At 29.0% G+C, this 20,245-nt stretch overlaps 2 protein-coding genes across 3 annotated transcripts; one reads left to right on the top strand and one right to left on the bottom strand.

The window, feature by feature from the left end:
* Positions 1-870: 870 nt before the first annotated feature.
* On the bottom strand, positions 871-10,113 carry LOC132935493 (uncharacterized). Of its 2 annotated transcripts, none has more exons than XM_061002066.1 (9): positions 9,777-10,113; positions 6,252-6,382; positions 5,381-5,530; positions 4,874-4,946; positions 4,635-4,792; positions 4,423-4,534; positions 4,122-4,336; positions 2,988-3,156; positions 871-1,179 (listed from the first exon to the last, which is right to left on the bottom strand). In XM_061002066.1, the coding sequence occupies exons 2-9, from the start codon at positions 6,279-6,281 to the stop codon at positions 1,064-1,066; spliced, it is 1,023 nt and encodes a 340-aa protein (XP_060858049.1). In that variant the 5' UTR covers positions 6,282-6,382; positions 9,777-10,113; the 3' UTR covers positions 871-1,063. The 2 variants fall into 2 exon arrangements, with proteins under 2 accessions (XP_060858049.1, XP_060858050.1); XM_061002067.1 differs by having other exon boundaries at positions 6,270-6,382.
* Positions 10,114-18,723: 8,610 nt separating this feature from the next.
* Positions 18,724-19,896, top strand: LOC132933249 (uncharacterized). Its single transcript, XM_060999565.1, has one exon. The coding sequence runs from the start codon at positions 18,724-18,726 to the stop codon at positions 19,894-19,896; it is 1,173 nt and encodes a 390-aa protein (XP_060855548.1).
* The last annotated feature ends 349 nt before the right edge of the window (positions 19,897-20,245 follow it).

Genomic DNA, 20,245 nt, shown 5'->3' with positions numbered 1-20,245 from the left:
CAACAATTACAGGTTCAGGAGGAATCAATGCTTTTTTATATCATTGGAATATTATATGAAAATGTGTTCATAAAGTTGTTTTAAAATTGAAGATATTTACACGAGATGTTACCACATGTATGTTTTAATAATAAATATATTTGAGTTAATCAAATATTAAAATAATGAAATATACATGCGATTACAACTTAATTAAATAAGGTGTAAAATTCTAGAAAACATAAATATCACTTTACAAACACATGGCAATTATATCAGAAGCCATTAGGCAGTAACTCCAAATAAAAGTTTACCTGCTTTTCATCTTCTGACTAATATAAGCCAATAAGCAGTAAGTCCATTAAAACCCATAAAAATGTATAAAAAACTTTTTTTGTGTGTTCAGTAGTTTTCTCATGAAAAATACAATAATATAACATCTCTTTAATGTTTAAAAAATTATTATTTTTACTCTACGGACTAATTTAGTGTTGAAAAATGTTTTATTGTTTCCTGAACATTACGATTTTTGGAGTTACTGCTTAGTGGCTTATGACGGCAGTACAGATCCCATGTATCATTTTTTAATAAAATGACTGGATTGAATTTCCAGCTTTCACTATGTAAAGTGCAGCATCACTTACAAATAGTAATAATTTTGTCATATTGAATATTTCCTGGCCACAATAAAGATCGAGAATTATTGAACATTTTGACAACAGTAGAATGGTTGGCTTTTTCTAATACCTCACAGTTTGAAAGAAATGTTTTTCCGGGACAACCAATTTCTATAAATTTCTAAATGTCAAAAAATATTTTTGTAAATTAAACAAATTATCATTTAAAATTATTGGTGTACATAAATATATAATACACATATGAACAATCTATTTTAGATTTAAATAAGTATCTGCGGATTCTGATCAATTATATATAAGTTGTTATTTAAAAATTGGATACAAATATAAATATTACAATTATAGTACTATGTCCATACAATAATAACCACTAAGTATCCTTAAACGTTATGAAAACAAAATAAATTCAGTTACTATTAAGTTGTCTAGTACAAAAACCTATATTATTATAAATATGATAATTTCTTAGTGGGCAAATCAGCTTCGGCGTTGAAATCAAATTGCCAAAAATATTTGATTGCTGCAATACAACATTCCTTCTTTGCTGCCTTTTTTTTTGATCCTTTAAAATAAAAAATAAAATATGTAGAAATAACTGTTAGAATAAATAAACAACATTTTCTATAGTTTATTTATATTATTTCTTATGTTTTTTATACAAACACACTTTTTTGGAAAAACTAAAACTAGTATTAAGTTTTAGATTCTGAGCGACCGATGAATGTATTGATTTTACAATGATGTGTGTTTTTTTTTAATTTTTTTTTTATTTTTGTGTCTGTCATCACCTTTTAGGACAGTAAAAGTGCTTAGATATTCTTCAATAGTAACTTTTCTGATAGGAAAGTGAATCTAGTTGGTACTTTGGGGGGTCAAAAGTAAACATTTCCCAGTAGTTTTCACAAGCGACGTGAAAAACAAAAGAAAAATTAAGGAAAAACGGGAATTTTTACGCAAAATCTGTTTTCGAGAAAATCGATTTTGGTTTTTGGTGTAACTCTAAAACAAATGACCGTAGGGACATGACATTTAGACTGAATGTTTATATTAGCATTTTCTATACACCATAAAATTTACAAAATATTTTGACTCTTTTTGAGCTGTTTACGGCCATTGTCAGTTTTCAATTTTCTTAGTTTTTTTTTCTATAAATATCAATAAAATTTTATCTGTTGAGTAAAAAAGCTTGAAAATTTAATAGAAGGCTCCTAGGTTATTGTTTCAAAGGCAGATGAAAAAAATTAAAAATCCTTAGTCACAGTTTTTATTTATAAGCATTTGAAGTTCAAATTTTGACAAAATACGGAAAAATCACGAAAAATAGCAAATTATTTTGAGAATTCATAAAAATTTTTCTTTTTAAATCTATGATTTGAAAATGTAATATAAGATTACTCATAAGTTTGTCTACCTTTATCAAAAAAAAAAATGTCTAGAAGAAACTTAAATTAAATTTTTATGAGCGTCTGAAATTTATATTTTTACAACATTTGATATTTACTCGATTTCTCATGTAACAATTTTCTTATTTTATTGTAATTAAAAAACGAATGACTGTAGATACTTGGAAATTTCACTGAATTTTTATATTAGCATTTTCTATATACCATAAAATGTTGAAAATATTTTGACTCTTTTTGAGCTGTTTACGGACATTGTCGGTTTTCAATTTTTTTGGTTTTTTTTTTCTATAAATATTAATAAAATTTTATTTGTTTGGTAAAAAAGCGTGTAAATTTAATATAAGGCTCCTGATATATTGTTCTAATAGAACTTGAAAAATATTAAAAATACATAGGCACAATTTTTTTTTATAAGCATTTAAAGTTCAAATTTTGACAACATTTATCAAATTTATAATTTATTAATTATTTTGTGGTTAAAAATGTATAAAATGTTTAACTTTTATGGCTAAGGATTGAAAATTTAAAACAAAGCTCCACGTAAATAGGTTATAATATATAAATTACTTTATTCACAATAATATCATCAAATATACTTGGTAAAATCATAGGCTCACTGACCGTTTTTGCTCAGAATCGTTATTCTTATACAATGATATTATATCATTGAATTCAAATTTAACACTATCCATTACAGTGACCCACTTGTAACCTACTGTACAGCAGAGCGACATCCACTTATCCACCTTTTTTTTTATTATTGATATGTCAAGCCAACCTCTACATCAAAGGTATTGACTAATAATTCTATTTATTTTTGTTTTATATTGTTAAGTGATTATATAAAAAATCATACATCATACTATCACTTATCAATTTATTTTAATTGGAATTTCTAAATCTATTTTGAATTAAAAATAAGTACATCTAGTAAAATAGTGATATAATATTGTTACAAAAATATTACCTTGTCCAGTGAATGTAATGTTGTCTATTTCACATTCCACTTGGAAAACTAATGGCCTTTTTGAATTAATAATAGTTTCAATAAATTTGACACCGGGCTTCATTTGATTTAATAACTGTACTGGATTGTACTTTTTTGGGTCTTCAGGAAACTTTTTCATAGGTTTAGCCTAAAATAAAAGGGTTTAAGTTATAACTTATAGAACTATAATATTATGGTGTGGTACTTGTGTATATCAACTAAAAATCAAAGATAACACAAAATATGATTAACAAATTATGTACTTTGAATTTGTATTGAAATTCCTATTCTGATGTGTAAAAAAGAGAATAAGATATTCAATTTTCAACCTTAACGGTTTTAGTAAATGCATAGTTACTATTTGTTTATCACTGTCTAGATTCCCAACCAGAGCCAACAACTTATTTTGATAAGTTAACAAAACACAATGATATTGCGTATGTACCTCAATAATGACTAGTGAATATTTAATTAATAATTATTCAATTTATTTACAAGTTAATATCACAAAATCAAATATATAAATATAATACACCTTACGCAAAAATAATATATAATTGTATTCCGTTTATTTGTGTATAGTTGATGACACTAGTTGGCCGTTCTGTATCTCACAGAGTACTGACCATGGTCGTGCGTACCTTATCTTACCGACCATGGTCGGGAGTCTAGACACTGAGGTCTTTTCCTGTCCATTTAAGTAATATTAACTTTAAATGGAAAATAATATATTTTAAAATATCATAAATTATAATTATTGATTTAGTAGTTATTTAGTTTTATAGAATTGTTTTAGACAGTATACAGCATACGTACTATTTACTATTACTATTTACTATTTTTATTAAATAAGCTTATTCCTTGGTAAAATTAGAAAAAGTAAAGTAGTGTATACACTTGTATATCTACTTATTAAAAAGTAATGTGAAGACAATTTTGGGTTTTTAACTATAAACAATAAAATGGGTGCCACCAAGTTGACTGTTTAAAAATTATATTTTTAATAAACATACTATTTTCAATTCTAGCAAATGCAAAATCTATTAATTTGTACTAACTAATTTTAATTTGGAATAAATTATAACTAGTAAATAAATGATTATTCATCTTTACTTTTGGTGGCGATCTTTTTACATTTGTTTGTTTTTCTTGTAAATTAGTAGCTTTTGAACCTGGCTGTAGTTTCCATTGATGCATTAAGTTATGCATGGCTAATGAAGCAAAAAGTGGCCATGGGAAATCATCCTGTGGATGTTCGTTAGGTTTTGGTCCAGTACCAATTTCTCCATCTACCATATCAATTTCCATGGGAGATTCTTTTTTTTTTTCTAATTAAATATATGACAGTATTTATATATATGTATATACTATATAAGCAATATTAAAAGTTAATTTTTTAACACTTTTAACCTACCAGATCGTTCATTTATTTTTTTAGCCATCATAATGCGCAAGAAATTTTCACATGCCTTATGTTTGGCTTGAGTCTTGGAAATGTGATTTGCAGTATACATCTGACCATCAATCTACATTGTTTTTTTAAGTATTTTTTATTAATTATTACAATATTACACAAGAATAAAAATCTAGCCTTCTAATTAAATTATAACACAATATATATCTTACCTCAAGTGTAGCAGTGTAACCCGTAACATTATTTTTTATTGAGTGCTGTTGTAATTTAATTGGTACACCATTGAACCACTCAGAAATAATCATAATTGGATTTTTGGGAGATATTAAACGGCGCATTTGAACCTTCCACCGATTTTTCGTGTCAATTTCTAACACAAATTTAAATTTATAAATTTAAAATAATCAATTCATACAAATGCCAATAACTTAATTTAAAATAAATTGCATACTTTGTTTTAAGGACCATTTGACTTTTGACTTCTTGCTTATTGATCTTGTATCTTCAAATTGTATCCGTTTGTTCTATGTATAAGAGGATGAGACAACATAAGCAATTTGTGAAGAAGTATTTTCAGTTAGCGCAAGACACACATACTTTCATCAAAATATTTTAGCATAAATTATTATAATAATGATAATTAACTATAATTATCATTATTATTATTATAAGAGGATAGTGTTTCATCTGCCAAGGTCTATATAGTTACCAAAAAAGCTATGACACAGTCCATCACAAATTATGACAAAATATCACTGACTTGGACTGTAAATAAACTCAAATGTGTCCAAAATATAGGATCTTACTTGTCATATGATATGATAAATAAAATTCAATTAACGGTTGGGGTTTCGAGTTGCTCATCACGATAAATTGTAATTATAAATTGATTTGATATAGATAATTTTATCAGTATGTGACCATTTCAATCCTTAAATGTAAAAACATAGCTATATACCTCAAAATCTTTTACTGGAGACGTTCGAGTAATTGAGGCTGTCAGTATTTGAGTTTGAACAACTGGTTTGGAACTTGAAGACTGTGATGGTCCATCATGCAAGGGCATGGCTTGTTGTTGAATTTGATTTTTCATTGGAGTAGTATTTTCCTTAAAACAAAAGCAAATATAGTTACTATATTAAATACAATAATTATTTTATATAATACAATAATTTAATGATGATTTAAAAACGATATCATTTTTAATTTGGCAAGAGAACAAAAAGCTTATTATTTATAAATAGTGATTAACCAAGTGTCAATAATTATATAAATAAAATGTTTATACATTTAATATCAATAATCATTAAAAATATTAAAGTTAAATAATTATAAATAGGGCGAGTAATTGTATATAAATTACCTATTATTTAAATAAATAAACTTAAACCTCTCAATAATACTATGGTTAGGTACTGTTTATCTCTTGAATAATTTTTATCAGGGAGAAAATTTGTTTTATCATTATTATTCGATTAACTGATGTGAATTTTCTTCGTTAGGTATGCATTTATTTCAATAATTACAATTATAAGGAAATTGCAAAACAACACTAAACTGAATGAATAATACACAAGCTTTACGAATGATAATCTTATACATTTAACATTTGACCGTTTACTTATTTTAGAACTAACAATGTGATCAATATTAAGTAAGTAAGACTAGGTATATTTCAATTTATAAAAAGTACATGTAAGCATGTCAACAAGACTAATATTGAAGGTATTTTGTATATCACAAAGTACTAAGTAAGTATATAGTATTAAATAGGTAATAAAATACATATTAATTATATTATGACAATGAATATAATTTTAAAAGCTTACTAGTGTTATACAATTTACCACATTAGACATTGTTTGCTGTTGCTGTTATTGTTGGTGTTACTGCCGCAGTCGCTGTTGTTGTCTAAAAGTTTCAATCCTTCTGATATAGTAATTATCGAAACTACCGTCACCTAAAAGATAACAATAATAAATTAAATCATCATTATTAGCTTGTATATTATAAGTATATTTAGCATTTCTGTTCAAATAATGGAAAAAGAATTTCAAAAAAATAGGGTGTATCAGCAATCTATACTAGTACTCAGTACCTATACTTATTTTACTCAGCTGTAATTGAAAATTTGTCATATATTACTTAATTATTATACATTTTGTACATAACTGCACATTAGACTCTAGCAGTGGTGGCTAGTTTAGCACTCATCTATTTACCTATTAACTTTTAGACTCTTATAGAGAACAATTTCCTAACCAAATTAGAGGAAGAAAATAATCGCATCATAATTCTATTATTAATTTCAATATCTCCGTATGTTATTTAGACAGTATTTATTAAATTTAAAATTTACTTATCTTACATTATAAATAGTAGTGTGATAATATTATTTTCAGTATATAGTAACTGTTAAGTGTTTTTACATACCTGTTTTGTTTAATGGACTAAATTAATCATAAAAAAAATACATTTCATTTGCGGTTCATTATTAGATATAACCACGGTAGATTGTAGAAGTATAAGCATGGCTATAAAAATACTGTATCTACAAACGTGATATTAAGGATGTTTGAACATTAGAGCGTGCTGTAATTTAGTGGCCCCTTATATTAAACACAGTACATAAATACATTATACAACACATATTCAATATTGTATAAACAGTTTAAAATATTAAACAGTTTTAATTATTAAAAATTAATATTTTATCACTATATAACTAGAAGCACCAGTTTAAACTGTTATAGTTTTACTATAAATATTAAATTTTAATTCTTAAGTAAAATCAAATATTTTGTAAATCTGAGTACCTATGGTCCATTTAAAGAAAAGGTAAGATATTATACAATAATTACTATAAATGTTATGTATATCTTAGGTATCAATGTTTGAAGTCCCACAAGGGAATTTATTTGATAATTGGAGAAAAGCTATTACTAAAATAAAAATTGAACTTGGGTCAAATTTTTAAATATTTAAAAAAAGATGATGTATGGCTTGGATATCCAGGTTATACAAATTATATTTAAAAGGTGTGATAGTGTGTGAGGTCGCCGGTGACCTTTAGTGAACGATTCATGGTCAGATCCCCGTAATACATTTCCCCGTTACCGTTTCCCCATCCGATATTTCCCCGTCAAGTTATTTTCCCCGTTTGATATTTCCCTGTTAAAAAAAGTCCATACTGTATATGTCTATATATCTTATAATTGCACCCGGTATATGAACAAACTATTTAACTTTGTTGCCTTAACTATAAATATTCTTATAGTTTTTATAAAATAGTTTATACTTGTACCCATAAAGATAATAAGAAGTAACCTAACCCAGTACACTGTACACATGACCAAATCTAACAATCAAATTGAAATAATTGAACAGTTTGTCGATAACCGTTGAAAATGTAAACATTTCTATTATTAAAACATTAACATTTTTATATACATATTTTTTATAATTATTATTATTAAACAATATTATGAAAACATTTTTACTATTAAAACATTAACATTTTTATATATATATTTTTTATAATTATTATTATTAAACAACATTATTATTTTTATACCTGTGGAATTAAAAAAAATTTAAAAATTTAAATTTAATTTTTTACGGGGAAAATAACTTGACGGGGAAATATCGGACGGGGAAACGGTAACGGGGAAATGTCTGACGGGGAAATGTATAACGGGGATGTGACCTGTAACCTAGTGAACGTATAGAACCTCTGATCCCTATATTATGTAACATATATACACAGGCACACAGATATTTGTCTAATAAAAAATTCAGACTGGAGCTAGAGAATCAAAAATCGCTGTACATGTTCTTAATAGCAAAATTTATTAATAAAACTAATTTTTATTTATTAGTATTTATTAATTTTCAATATTATCAAAATCAGTTCTTGTAGTTCCACACATCAAAACAATTGTATTTATCTATTGATTTATGAGATATAAGTAAAATGAGTCCTATAGTTTCTGTGTATGATTTTTGTTTGTTTTAGTTTTCATTACAAAGACTTATGTAACATATTTATTTATATTATAATTTAACTTTATATTTATATTTATTTATTACATACATTTTTACTTTGAAAAATATTATATTTTAATTCATTATTTATACTATATTACACTATACATAAGTTTTTAATTTATTTAAGGAAACTTATATTTATTTCTTATATAATTTTATGCAACAATTAAGTATAAACTATTATTTGTGTTACAATTTTTATAAGTTTTATAAATATTTTTACTATGCTTTATAAATTGTGTATATTATACTACAAAATGTATTGACAACTCAACCTAATAACCAGAAATATTACATTGAAAATAAATCTAAGAATTCTAGTTCTCTTAGAAATATTTAAATAGCAAACGATTTGATATTCAAAAACCTACTTAATTATTTATTTTTAAAAATGTACACGGTATTTAACAACTTACTTAACTTATCTTATAGTTAAAACAATTTTTCTTATATAAATATAATGTAAGTTCTTAATATTTATTTTATTCAAAACCTCAATAAGTAAAAAATATATATTAAATTAGGTAAGACTCCTAACATGGAGCGTACCTAGCTATTAATTTATTAAAACAACTAAAAATATGTGTGTTGGATTACAAAAATACAAAATAAAGTATTTTTTACATCTAAATATTAACCTTGTTGTTGATTGATGCTTAACATGTAACGTTAGGTCTGCCGACAGGGGAGGTCTTTTGCATTGTATACATTTTGTCAACGACTACAGTCATTCATTCAAGCTTGAAAATAGTAAAAATTATTTCTATTTCAATGCAATTATTCAGGTAGTTGTCTAAATAAAATAAATTGAAAGATAAAAGTAGATATTATCTACCAACCTACCATTTTTTTCTAAAAAATGTTTTCAGTTTAAAACTGGATCAATTGAATATAAGGTACAACTTGCATAATATTTACTGTGCAAAAATAAGGTAGGTACCTACTTATGAGAAATTATAATATTTTAAACCCTGCATGTTAAAATAATGTATTTAAGTAATTATTCAATTTAATTTAGTTTTATAGTAAGTAGGTATAGTTTATGGATTAAAATGAAAAATTTCAAATGAATTGATATGATTTCTTTTTTTATAACATTTAGAAGTTTCCTACTATTGCGTCGTTAAGTACAAAATTGAAATCATTATACTGTAGGTTTGATACTGTCACGACCCCCCGGTCTCAACAACGAAGGACCATGTCTATCTGTATAGCAGCAAAATATGAATAAAAGAAACAAAATCGATTTTCAGTACATGAACTTCTAGCGTTGTACACGGCTGACATCCCCCAAAACGATCTCTTACCTTATAAACGAAGTTCTTACGGGTCGTTGAAGCAGAGCACGGCTTGTTCAAGAAGATTGAGACCTTGAGACCTCTGACCGAAGAATGTACCCTCGTACTAGGAAGGTGATGAACTACGAACAGACGACCTGCGCGACCGGAATCGGGGTTTGCTAATCTGTGAACTGGACTACTGAACGAATGTCGAATCGGATCCACGACAATCCTTATCTAGTTGACTTCCGAATAACTAACTCCAATGGTGATATACTAGTATATTAATGCGGTCTACAACAGTAGCAAATAGCGTGGGCGTTGTAAAAAATTAAAATATTGCTATACAGTTCAGCACTAAAGTGTAAACAAAAAAATGAAACAACGTCCCGAAGTCCCGTAAACGTACGTGATAAGACTAAGATAAAGAAGACTTGAAACAGTGTCGTCAACACTTGCAACAAAATGGTCAAACACATGAAAAAACTGATAATCGTATAATAAATGGATAAAAACGTTAGGTAATTGAAAAAATGTAACAGAAACACGTAAAAAGAAACAAAATAAAAAAGGTGGGTTAGTGGACGTCGCTCTGTTGTACAGTAGGTGACAAATGAGTGGGTCACAGTAATGCATGGTGTTAAATTTGAATTCAATGATATAATATCATTGTATAAGAAAAACGATTCTGAGCGAAAACGGTCAGTCAGCCTATAATATCACCAAGTATATTTGATGAAATAATTGTGAATAAATTAATTTATATTAATATATTTACATGTAACCTTGTTAGTTGTTTTAAATTTTCAATCCTTAGCTATAAAAGTTGAACATTTTATAAATTTTTAACTATAAAATAATTGTTAAATTTTAAATTTGATAAATGTTGTCAAAATTCGAACTTTAAATGCTTATAAAATGTATTTTTAATATTTTTAAACTGCTAGTGTAACATTATATCAGGAGCCTTGCATTAAATTTTCACGATTTTTTACCTAACAAATACAATTTTATTGATATTTATAGAAAAAAAAACTAAACAAATTTAAAACTGACAATATCCGTGAATAGCTCAAAAAGAGTCAAATTATTTTATAAATTTTATCGTGTATACAAAATGCTAATATAAACATGCAGTGAAATTGTCAAGTATTAACAGTCATTCGTTTTTTAATTACAATAAAATAAGAAAAACGTTACATGAAAAATCGAGTGAATATCAAATGTTGTAAAAATATGAATTTCCAACCCTCATAAAATTGTAATTTGACTTTCATGTAGACATTTTTTTTGATAAAGGTAGACAAACTTATGAGGAATCTTATATTATATTTTAAAATATTAGATTTAAAAAGAAAATTTTTTATGAATTTCTAACTCAAAATAATTTGCCAATTTTACGTATTTTGTCAATATTTGAACTTCATAACTTATAACGTCAGTTGTATTTAATGTATATATATTTGCCATTTGTTAATTATTTTTAATAATTTAAAACGTAACAAAAATAATTAAGTGGATCGATGAAGAAAAAATTAAAGAATAAACGGGATCATGAAACAAAAAAACTACACGGTACTTTTGATAAATTAACGTTTAAAAAAAATTTGTCTACTGCGCACAGTCAAAATGTTTGTGAAAGCTGATTAGCTAAAATCAAATTTGACTTGAAACATTAAACTTAAAAACATTTAGTTTGATATTAAAATGTAATAATCAATAAACTTGTAAGTTGATGTCGCTCTACTGTACAGTAGGTTACAATAGTGGGTCACTGTATAATGGATTGTATTCAATTTGAGTTCAATGATATATGATATTATTCTATACGAAAAAACGATTCTAAGTGGAAACGATTTGTTAGTCTGGATATTTAATATCGTATTTATATATTATATCTTTAAAAACATTCTTTTTTTATTTGTAAACTTAGTTGAATAAATATTAAACTATAATTAGATGTATTGAAAGTGTAAAGTGTTCTAGTATAGTTTTTTAAATTTTTTTATTGTGTCTGTCGTCACCTTTTAGGACAATAAAAGTGCTTGTATTTTCTTCCAACAGTATATTTTCTGATAGAAAAGTGAATCTATTCGGTATTTTGGCCCTTTAGAGGGGGGGGGGGGGGAATTTTTTAATTCCAATATTATTCAAAAACACCGTGAAAAACAAATGAAAATTAAAACAAAAGAAAAATAAATGTATATAAGCAAATCAAATTAAATTTTTATGAGCGTTTGAAGTTCATATTTTTACAAGATTGAATTTTTACTCGATTCCTCATGTAGCGATTTTTTTTTGTATCCAAAAACTAATATCTGTAGATACATGAACATTTAACTGAATTTTTATATGAGCATTTTCAAAATATTTTGACTTATTTTGAGCTGTTTACGGATATTTTCAGTTTCCAATTTTTTTATTTTTTTATTCTATAAATAACAATAAAATTTTTTGTTTGGTAAAAATGCGTGAAAATTTAATACAAGGCTACTGATATATTGTTACTATAGCAGTTGAAGAATATTAAAAAATACATAAGCACAATTTTTTTTTAATAAGCATTTAAAGTAAAAATTCTGACAACATTTAATGATTATTTTCTAGTTAAAAGTTTATAAAATGTTCAACTTTTATATCTAAGGATTGAACATTTAGAACAAGGTCCCATGTAAATAGGTTATATATAAATTACTTTATTCACAATCATGTCATCAAATATACTTGGTAGTATCATAGGCTGACATTAATTTACACCATCCATTTCAGTGACCCACTTGTAACCTACAGTACATCAGAATGACACCCACTAGCCCACCTTTTTGTTACATTGTATTTTGTTAAAATAATTATTTTACTAAATAATTAAAATGAGCGTTTTAAATACTTAATATTCTTTTGAGATTGAAAACAATTATTCAAAATATGGTGTAAGTAAGTTAAATTGTTAAAATACCACGAAACATTATTTTATTAATATAATTATAATGATATGTTTTTTTATTATTTTATGCTACTTAGTACTATATTATAACGATATTTTAATTAAAAATTCAATATAATATATCGCTTTTTTTAACATTCATAATATTATATTATAAAAATTGAACAACAAAACTTTTTCGTTACATATGGGCACGAAGACTCCCGGGTTTTGGTGCCTTACGGCTACAACCGCGGACCTCACTTTAGCGCTGTGCGCTAGTCGCTAGTCGTTACATATGGGCAGTGTGTTTTGGTCATCCTGAATTATGCTCCGGCAAAGTGTATATAATTTTCCACACTTTTCATTGAGCATTATTGGATACAGAAATATATTGCCTGGGCATGTACTAAAATGCCTCGTTATAGTTAGGTATTATACACTTTAACCGTGACCTAAATATACGTATTTTTTAATAATTGTAATCATTTAGGTACACGCATAGGTACTATATTTTATTCATCCCGAAATAAAGTCACGTGAGCTCTTCATTAGTTACTATTTTTTATAGAGTTCAGTCGTCCACTATAACATCAGAACGTGATGTTAATTATTTGGACTGTGTTATAAATATTAAATTATAACATATTTTTAGCTCTTGTTATACAGTTTTTTACAATCTTACATGGTGGGCATTATGTGAAAATCAAAGCTAAATTATGAAGGACTTCTGATTATATGCGGTTGATGTCAACAACAGATAAAAATATTAATCGGTATATTAAGAAAATGTTCGTAATTATATATGTAAAATATGCTCCAAACTACCACACTACACTGAACCCGATAATGTCTGATTACTGCAGATAATATTGTCAAAGTATTAATTACACCAGCTATACATCCATTATTAGAGTAGTGTTTCTCTTCGATTGTGTAGCAATTTATTGTAGTGGGTTGCTGTTCGTAAATCTGCAATATCAATGAAAACTTCTAAATAAATATGCTATATTTTATTTGATACCTCTACGTATAATCGTAATGTGAAATATAACTATACTTAGTGTTGGAGACGGATTGAATCCATTATAATAGTAACTTTTGTGTTTTTTTTTAGGATAGTGGGAAACTGCAGTCGATGGTATACCGTCGGAGCTCAAATGTTTATTGTTCATACCTACCTTATTTAACATACCGAACAAAGATTGAATTAGTGGGTCGTCATATCGGAAAGGTTGTGTAAAACTGCTTTAGAGCTACCTATAACATAATATTATAAGTTCATTGCTCCAGTGATGACGTTATATAGCGGCGACAGGCCCCAAACGATTGTCACCACCTTTATAGACGTATTGCAGATTTGTACCTATATTAATTATATTTTATACCATGGCTAAATAACGTCGTAATATCTGGATACAATCATCGGTATAATATGTATATACAATATAATTTATAGTGCCTCTTGAAAACGTCAGTATAATAACAAAATGTAATTTAAAACTAGTAAATTGAAGTTATGACTTGGGGTTTTCAGAAATTAGATGACCGTGTAAACCACAAAAAATATTATTCATCAATACTATAAGACTTGCACCGTGCAAGGTATTATATATTATGTACCTACCTATATTGTTTAGAAAATATTACGTTTCCGTCACTTCTATACGACAAGACCCGAAGGGTGTAGTGGCGTATTCATTGTGTTGGTTGTTTGTTGGCTTGATAGGGGGGGGGGGGGTTCAGAGTCTTGAAACACGTTCCGTTTACCTTTATACGTATATTGAAAATGCTAACTTATAATAATTAAAGACATACAGATCTCAACTGATGCGACTAACGGTGACAATCACTTCCGCCGTTAGCAGCCGGAAATGCCACACCCCGTCGCTTCCACCACCGACTGCACTGCCAAACGTGTCTACGATCATCATTATTGGCTGCATATCGATGATACCCGCTGCAGCAGTTGTACCTACTTTCCAGTCCCCGGTGACGAACGGTTCAACACTTCGACGGGACAGTGCGCTATTATTGCAACTCTATCCGTCAATGATCTACGGCCACCTATAATATACCACTTTCGTGCGCTACACTTCAGACTTTGCTTCGCCCGGTAAGACTTGTATCAATTAATTTTTATACTTGCGCGCACCACCATGGTGTTTTTATTTTTCGTTTTTTTAATACATTATTATAATTAAAGTTCAAACCATGGTTCCACGGCTCTGATTTTCTCCGGCCCGATCTTTTTGGAACATACGATATCGTATAGTGATTATTTATTCAAACTATGTCTTTTCTGCGCCGTGCAGTAAAAATTTGCTGGAAAACAGCGTGAAAAAGGCTATTAAAATCGCAATATTTGCAAGGTTCAATATTATGCGAGTAAGCTCAACACAACGTTGCGTTAAAATTATAGCGTTTACTATGTTTGTAAATCATCGATCTCTGCCTTTACATAAGTGTTGCGCAAATTAAAAGAAATATGATTAATGTTTATTAGGATTACCTACATAATATATAAGTATAACTTAAAATGTATTAATTTCAATAAATTACATTAATTAAATTTGTCAAGATAATATAAATATACTTATAACTTATAATTTAGGTATTAATAACCTATACAGTTTAATGTAAACGTAAAAACAATTAGAATATGAGAAAAACTGGTTACCTAGTGAAGTTAATCATAGTACATGATTCATTTTGTTTAGCTTTATTTTTATTGATTTATTATATAAATATATTTTTAGCTTTTGTGAATTTTAAAATTATAGTTAATATATAATGTGTATATTTAATATCTATATAATATAGATTGTTTTATACATTTTAATCGCCAATTAAGAGGACGTCACACCTGCATGTGTTGTCTCTGTCTTACACACGTACGACATAGCACATTTTCATTTGCTAGTTTCAATAGGATACTGTCCTTTTTGATATTAGAGTGAATTGACCTATTTTAAAACTTTTAGGTAACAACATTATCTGTGTTTTCACGTTAGCTTATTACGATATTTTAATTTTTATGTGAGTTATCAGTATGTAAAATATTAATATTGGAAAATGGTCATTACTCCGGTGGGGGGCATTTCGGTATATTGGTACGATATTATTAATTACATAATTTTACAGTAAATGCAATAATCTTAATTTTTTAAAAATTGCTATCATTATTATTTTGTGGAAATTTCAAGTGTCGAAGATTATTCGTTTTTGAATTACTATAAAATAAGAAAATGGCATGATGAGAAATCATTATTTTACGCGTGAATCCAAGTTCGTAAACATTTAAACTTCAGCTACTCGTAAAAAAATATTTGTGGAATAACACTAAATTATTTTTTTAATTCCGACAATAACAAATTGTAATGCACTTTGTATCAAATAATCACATTAAGAAATAATCACACTTCATAATAGTATGAATATTAGAAATGTTATGAACTAAATTTTTAATTAGAAAATAATAAGCAAATTTTCGCGATTATGACGAATTTTTTGAAATTTTAATTTTAGACTTTTATGAAAATAATATCGTGACCTTTCATTTTTCAATTTTTTTTATTAATATTTAGTATATGAGAAATTTAAAAGGATCCTTGCTTTGATCTTAAGGTTTTTGAAGCAAACATATTTTCTTCAAGATTTTTAAAAAAAGACTGTATGATATTATTGTGAACAATGTTATTTATTAATTCATTTACGTGGAACCCTATTTTAATTTTTCAATCATAAGCTATAAATGTTGAACATTTTATAGATTTTTAAATTTTAAATTTGATAGTATTTTTCAAAATTCGAACTTTAAACGCTTATAAAGAAAATAATGATATGTATTTTTAATATTTTTCAACTATCATTGATATAATAAGATACGTGCTGAAAAACTGAATATGTCCGTAAACATTTCAAATTAAGTCAAAATATTTTAAAAATGTAATGGTGTATAGAAAATGTGATTATAAACATTTAGTTAAAGTTGCATGTATCTACGAACATTTTTTTTTGAGTTACACAAAAACAAAATTTTGAAATAATTGTCGATTTACATGTCGGAAAACAAAACATTTATCATTGTAAAATCAATACATTCATTTCTCCGCTCAGAATCTAAAATAATCAAAATGTCAATTGTCTAATGTCTATAACTACATAGATATCTTCGGTTATTCGTTTATGATATAGTGGTGATCACATTTTAAAGAGGTATCTTATTATACATACATTTATTTATACTATAATATTATTATTTACTAGCTGATCGTCTTGCGAACTTCGTGGCCCGTAAAATATTACAACTCTTAAAAAAATTGTGATTGTTCAACTCCTTTTGGGTGTAACTCACAGTAGTAAGTGCAACTCAGCTACCTTGGTGGGCAATGTGCGAAAATTCGATTTAATGCATACTTGTACTTGATCTGCCCATTAATCAATAGCAACCAATAATAAATAAACACTATTTCTATTAATTATTTCTGCTATAACCAATAGCAACTATTTATAAACAAACATTTCCATCGTAATCCCTGTTTGAGCACTTCCCTATAGGTTTCTATTAATTTGTTGTAGCGTGATGTTGTACACTATATAGCCTTCCTCGATGAATGTACTATCCAACAAAAAAATATTTTTTCAATTCGAACCAGTAGTTCCTAAAATTAGCGCGTTCAAACAAACAAACTCTACATATTATGTATATATATTAGTACAGATATAAGTATAGATTATGTATTTTAAAATTATAAACCTTATTTAACAATTATTATGAGCTTTGCCATAATTATGTAGTTTTAATGAATAATAATATGAAATTGTAATGATCTAACGGTCGAAAATCAACAGAAATTAAATTTTCAGTATTATTCCATAGGGCTCTCCGTCCCGCGGGCATCTCTGCCCATACCCAAGAAAAACGCCGATATGCATATTATAATTAGCGTACACACATATCTACTATCACCGCTCGCTAGTACCCGTGGTTGAGATTGACCGGCCTGCACATACGTCATCGTTTATTACTTATCCACATGTAACACGAATACCGGCCAATCAAAATAATGTTATCAATACTAGAATATAGTTTTTTTTGCGTATGTGCGACGCGTCCGACGGTCGTACATACGTCGTTAATTTTATGGTGCCTCTCTGACAGACAACATGGCCGAGTAAAAGCACCGCCTCACCGAGGACGTCCTGGTGACAATGCTTAGCACCGCACACAGAATTGGTAACAACATTATTATTATTATTAAATATGTACAATGACACCTTGGCCGGTATTCGTTATTTTGAAGGTATGATTTTATAATGTACGCCGGTAACCACATAGGTGCCGCGCCAGTAGCGTTTTTTTTTTTTTTTTGGTGACCCTCTTTTACGGGAAAGTTTTTATGCTGTGTGGGCTTTTCTTGGTCACAAATTAATTATTATTTTTTTATATTATTAAAATAAATATTCTTTTAATTCTCTCATAAAATAAGGGTGATTATTACTTTTCCTTTTACCTTATTATTTACAAACCCCATATGCTCGGAGCTTCCGAATCTCGGCTGTGGGTTGGCGACCTTACCACTAGGTATTCGTCAACGTACGCTTCACGCCGAATCTGGGTAAGCCACTTTGTGAGACGTTATAATGTAATAATCGGTTATTCTGTCCAAATGTTCGATGATCGACAGATCGCTCATATCAAAAATTTAATATTGGCAGGGTTATAAAATTACATTAAATATTTCATTTCAATGAAAAATAAAAATAAAGTGTTTATTATATCTAAAAGTTAATAGTCATCAACTTAATAAAGTCAACAAAGGACGATATTAATCTACCCATACACAATATAATCTATACATGTCCACTGACCGTCGATTTCAATATTCTAATGCATATTATTATATATTATGAGGTTATACCAATATGATAACGAGTGACGAACACATTTTTTTGGTTTGTTATTAAAACGTCAACTTTCTTTTTACAGCAGCTGGTTATACACAACGACCACTCGCAGTCATCTTTGGACTTTGGACAACGAAAGCGATGAGCATGCCAATGGAATGGGACGAACCCGAGACGGAGGTGGTACCGTTGGACTTGACCACGAAGAAGGAGGATAACTACGCCGTCCCAGATGCGGAGGCGGAACGTGATAGCCCAGGAAAATTGACGGATGATGCACCATTGTTGCAATCGAGCGTTAAAAAAGGCGTTGAATCGATGCCACTGAACTTGAGCGACAGAACAGCATTTCCGTTACAACCGCCACCGACGTCCGCGAACGTTACTCAACGTGCTACAGTGGTGACGCTGTCGCCAAAGGTGCAGGACGAATCATCGTCGCCACCGCAGCCACAATGCAAGGACCACTGGACGCCGGCCACGCCGTCACCCATGATGGCCACGGAACACTTGACACCACTGCATGGGACGTATGCCGACCCCACCGCTTACCGGCACATGGTCGTGTCGTCCGCAGCCGTTCCCGAGTACAACCCATTCCCGCCTGTACTTCCAACGTTCAGGGCTACTCAGTTTCATCAACACAACCGGATCCAACACCAGCTAACACATCTGCACATGCAACAGCAGCATCTGCTCAATCTGCAGCAGAATCTCCACAAGCAGCAAAAGCTCCAGCTGCAGACTGCGTACGGTGGTGTCCCCCTGGACCATGCGTCGATGATTTCAAGCATCCCAGTGTACACGGCTACGTCATCGCCGTCCTCGTCCGTATCCAACCACTTACCGAGACCAACCACTGACGACCATTACCACTTCCATCGCCAGCAGCAGCAACTGCAGCGTGGCCTAGACCGTGAGAACCGCCAACACCTTGAGTCGTGCGCGAGAAGCCGGCAATCGGACTTCTCGTCAATCCGGTACCAGTACATGGAGAGCTTGGAGCCGCCGATGAACGTCGAGAAAACGAGGCAGACCACCAACAACAACGACAACAACAACAGCAGCCGTAGCAGCAACAACAACTATGACGAACAAGGGTTGACGCCAGGGCAGCAGCACTATGACCAGACTTACGTCATGGACTTGCAGAGGAACAACGAATTGGCAAGACGGTTGCAGGACGCCAAGCGGCAGAAGTACGTCGAGAACCAGATCATCGTCATGTACCTGACCAAGAAGGTAAAAAAGATGGAGGACATCAAGAGACGGCTGCTAATGGCCAACAGTAATATACTTTCCGAGTTGGTGTAGGTACTGATGATATGTGTATGTATTTAGAATATAATATCGTTGATTAGTATAAGTTAGGTACTATTTGTATGCTTCCGAAGCGACTTACGTGTTTTTCCGTATCGATTTTAAAACCAATTATTTTGTAACCGTTTACCTTAAACTTTTTTCAAAATATGTATAAAGATTATAATTTAACTGCATTCGTAGAGTTTTTAAATACCAATGAAACAAAGGTCAATATAATTTAATATAATATACCACTACGTAACTAACAATGTAGTTAAACTTTACTTACGACTGTCACGTGTTTATAATGGATTATTATAATTTTTGATATAATATATGTAATTTATGACATATATTATTA

The sequence above is a fragment of the Metopolophium dirhodum genome, chromosome 1 (genome assembly GCF_019925205.1).
Source record: "Metopolophium dirhodum isolate CAU chromosome 1, ASM1992520v1, whole genome shotgun sequence".
Lineage (NCBI taxonomy): Eukaryota > Metazoa > Arthropoda > Insecta > Hemiptera > Aphididae > Metopolophium > Metopolophium dirhodum.
Note: the sequence above shows the minus strand (reverse complement) of the source record. Positions and strands in the feature narration are given on the sequence as shown.

Coding starts and splice junctions, on each gene's coding strand:
- LOC132935493 (XM_061002066.1), bottom strand. CDS start 6,281: ATGTCTAATGTGGTAAATTGTATAACACTA. Junction 4,535..4,634: donor GTTACACTGCTACACTTGAG/GTAAGATATATA, acceptor AAAACAATGTAG/ATTGATGGTCAGATGTATAC. Junction 1,180..2,987: donor CATTACATTCACTGGACAAG/GTAATATTTTTG, acceptor TTTATTTTAAAG/GATCAAAAAAAAAGGCAGCA.
- LOC132933249 (XM_060999565.1), top strand. CDS start 18,724: ATGAGCATGCCAATGGAATGGGACGAACCCGAGACGGAGGTGGTACCG.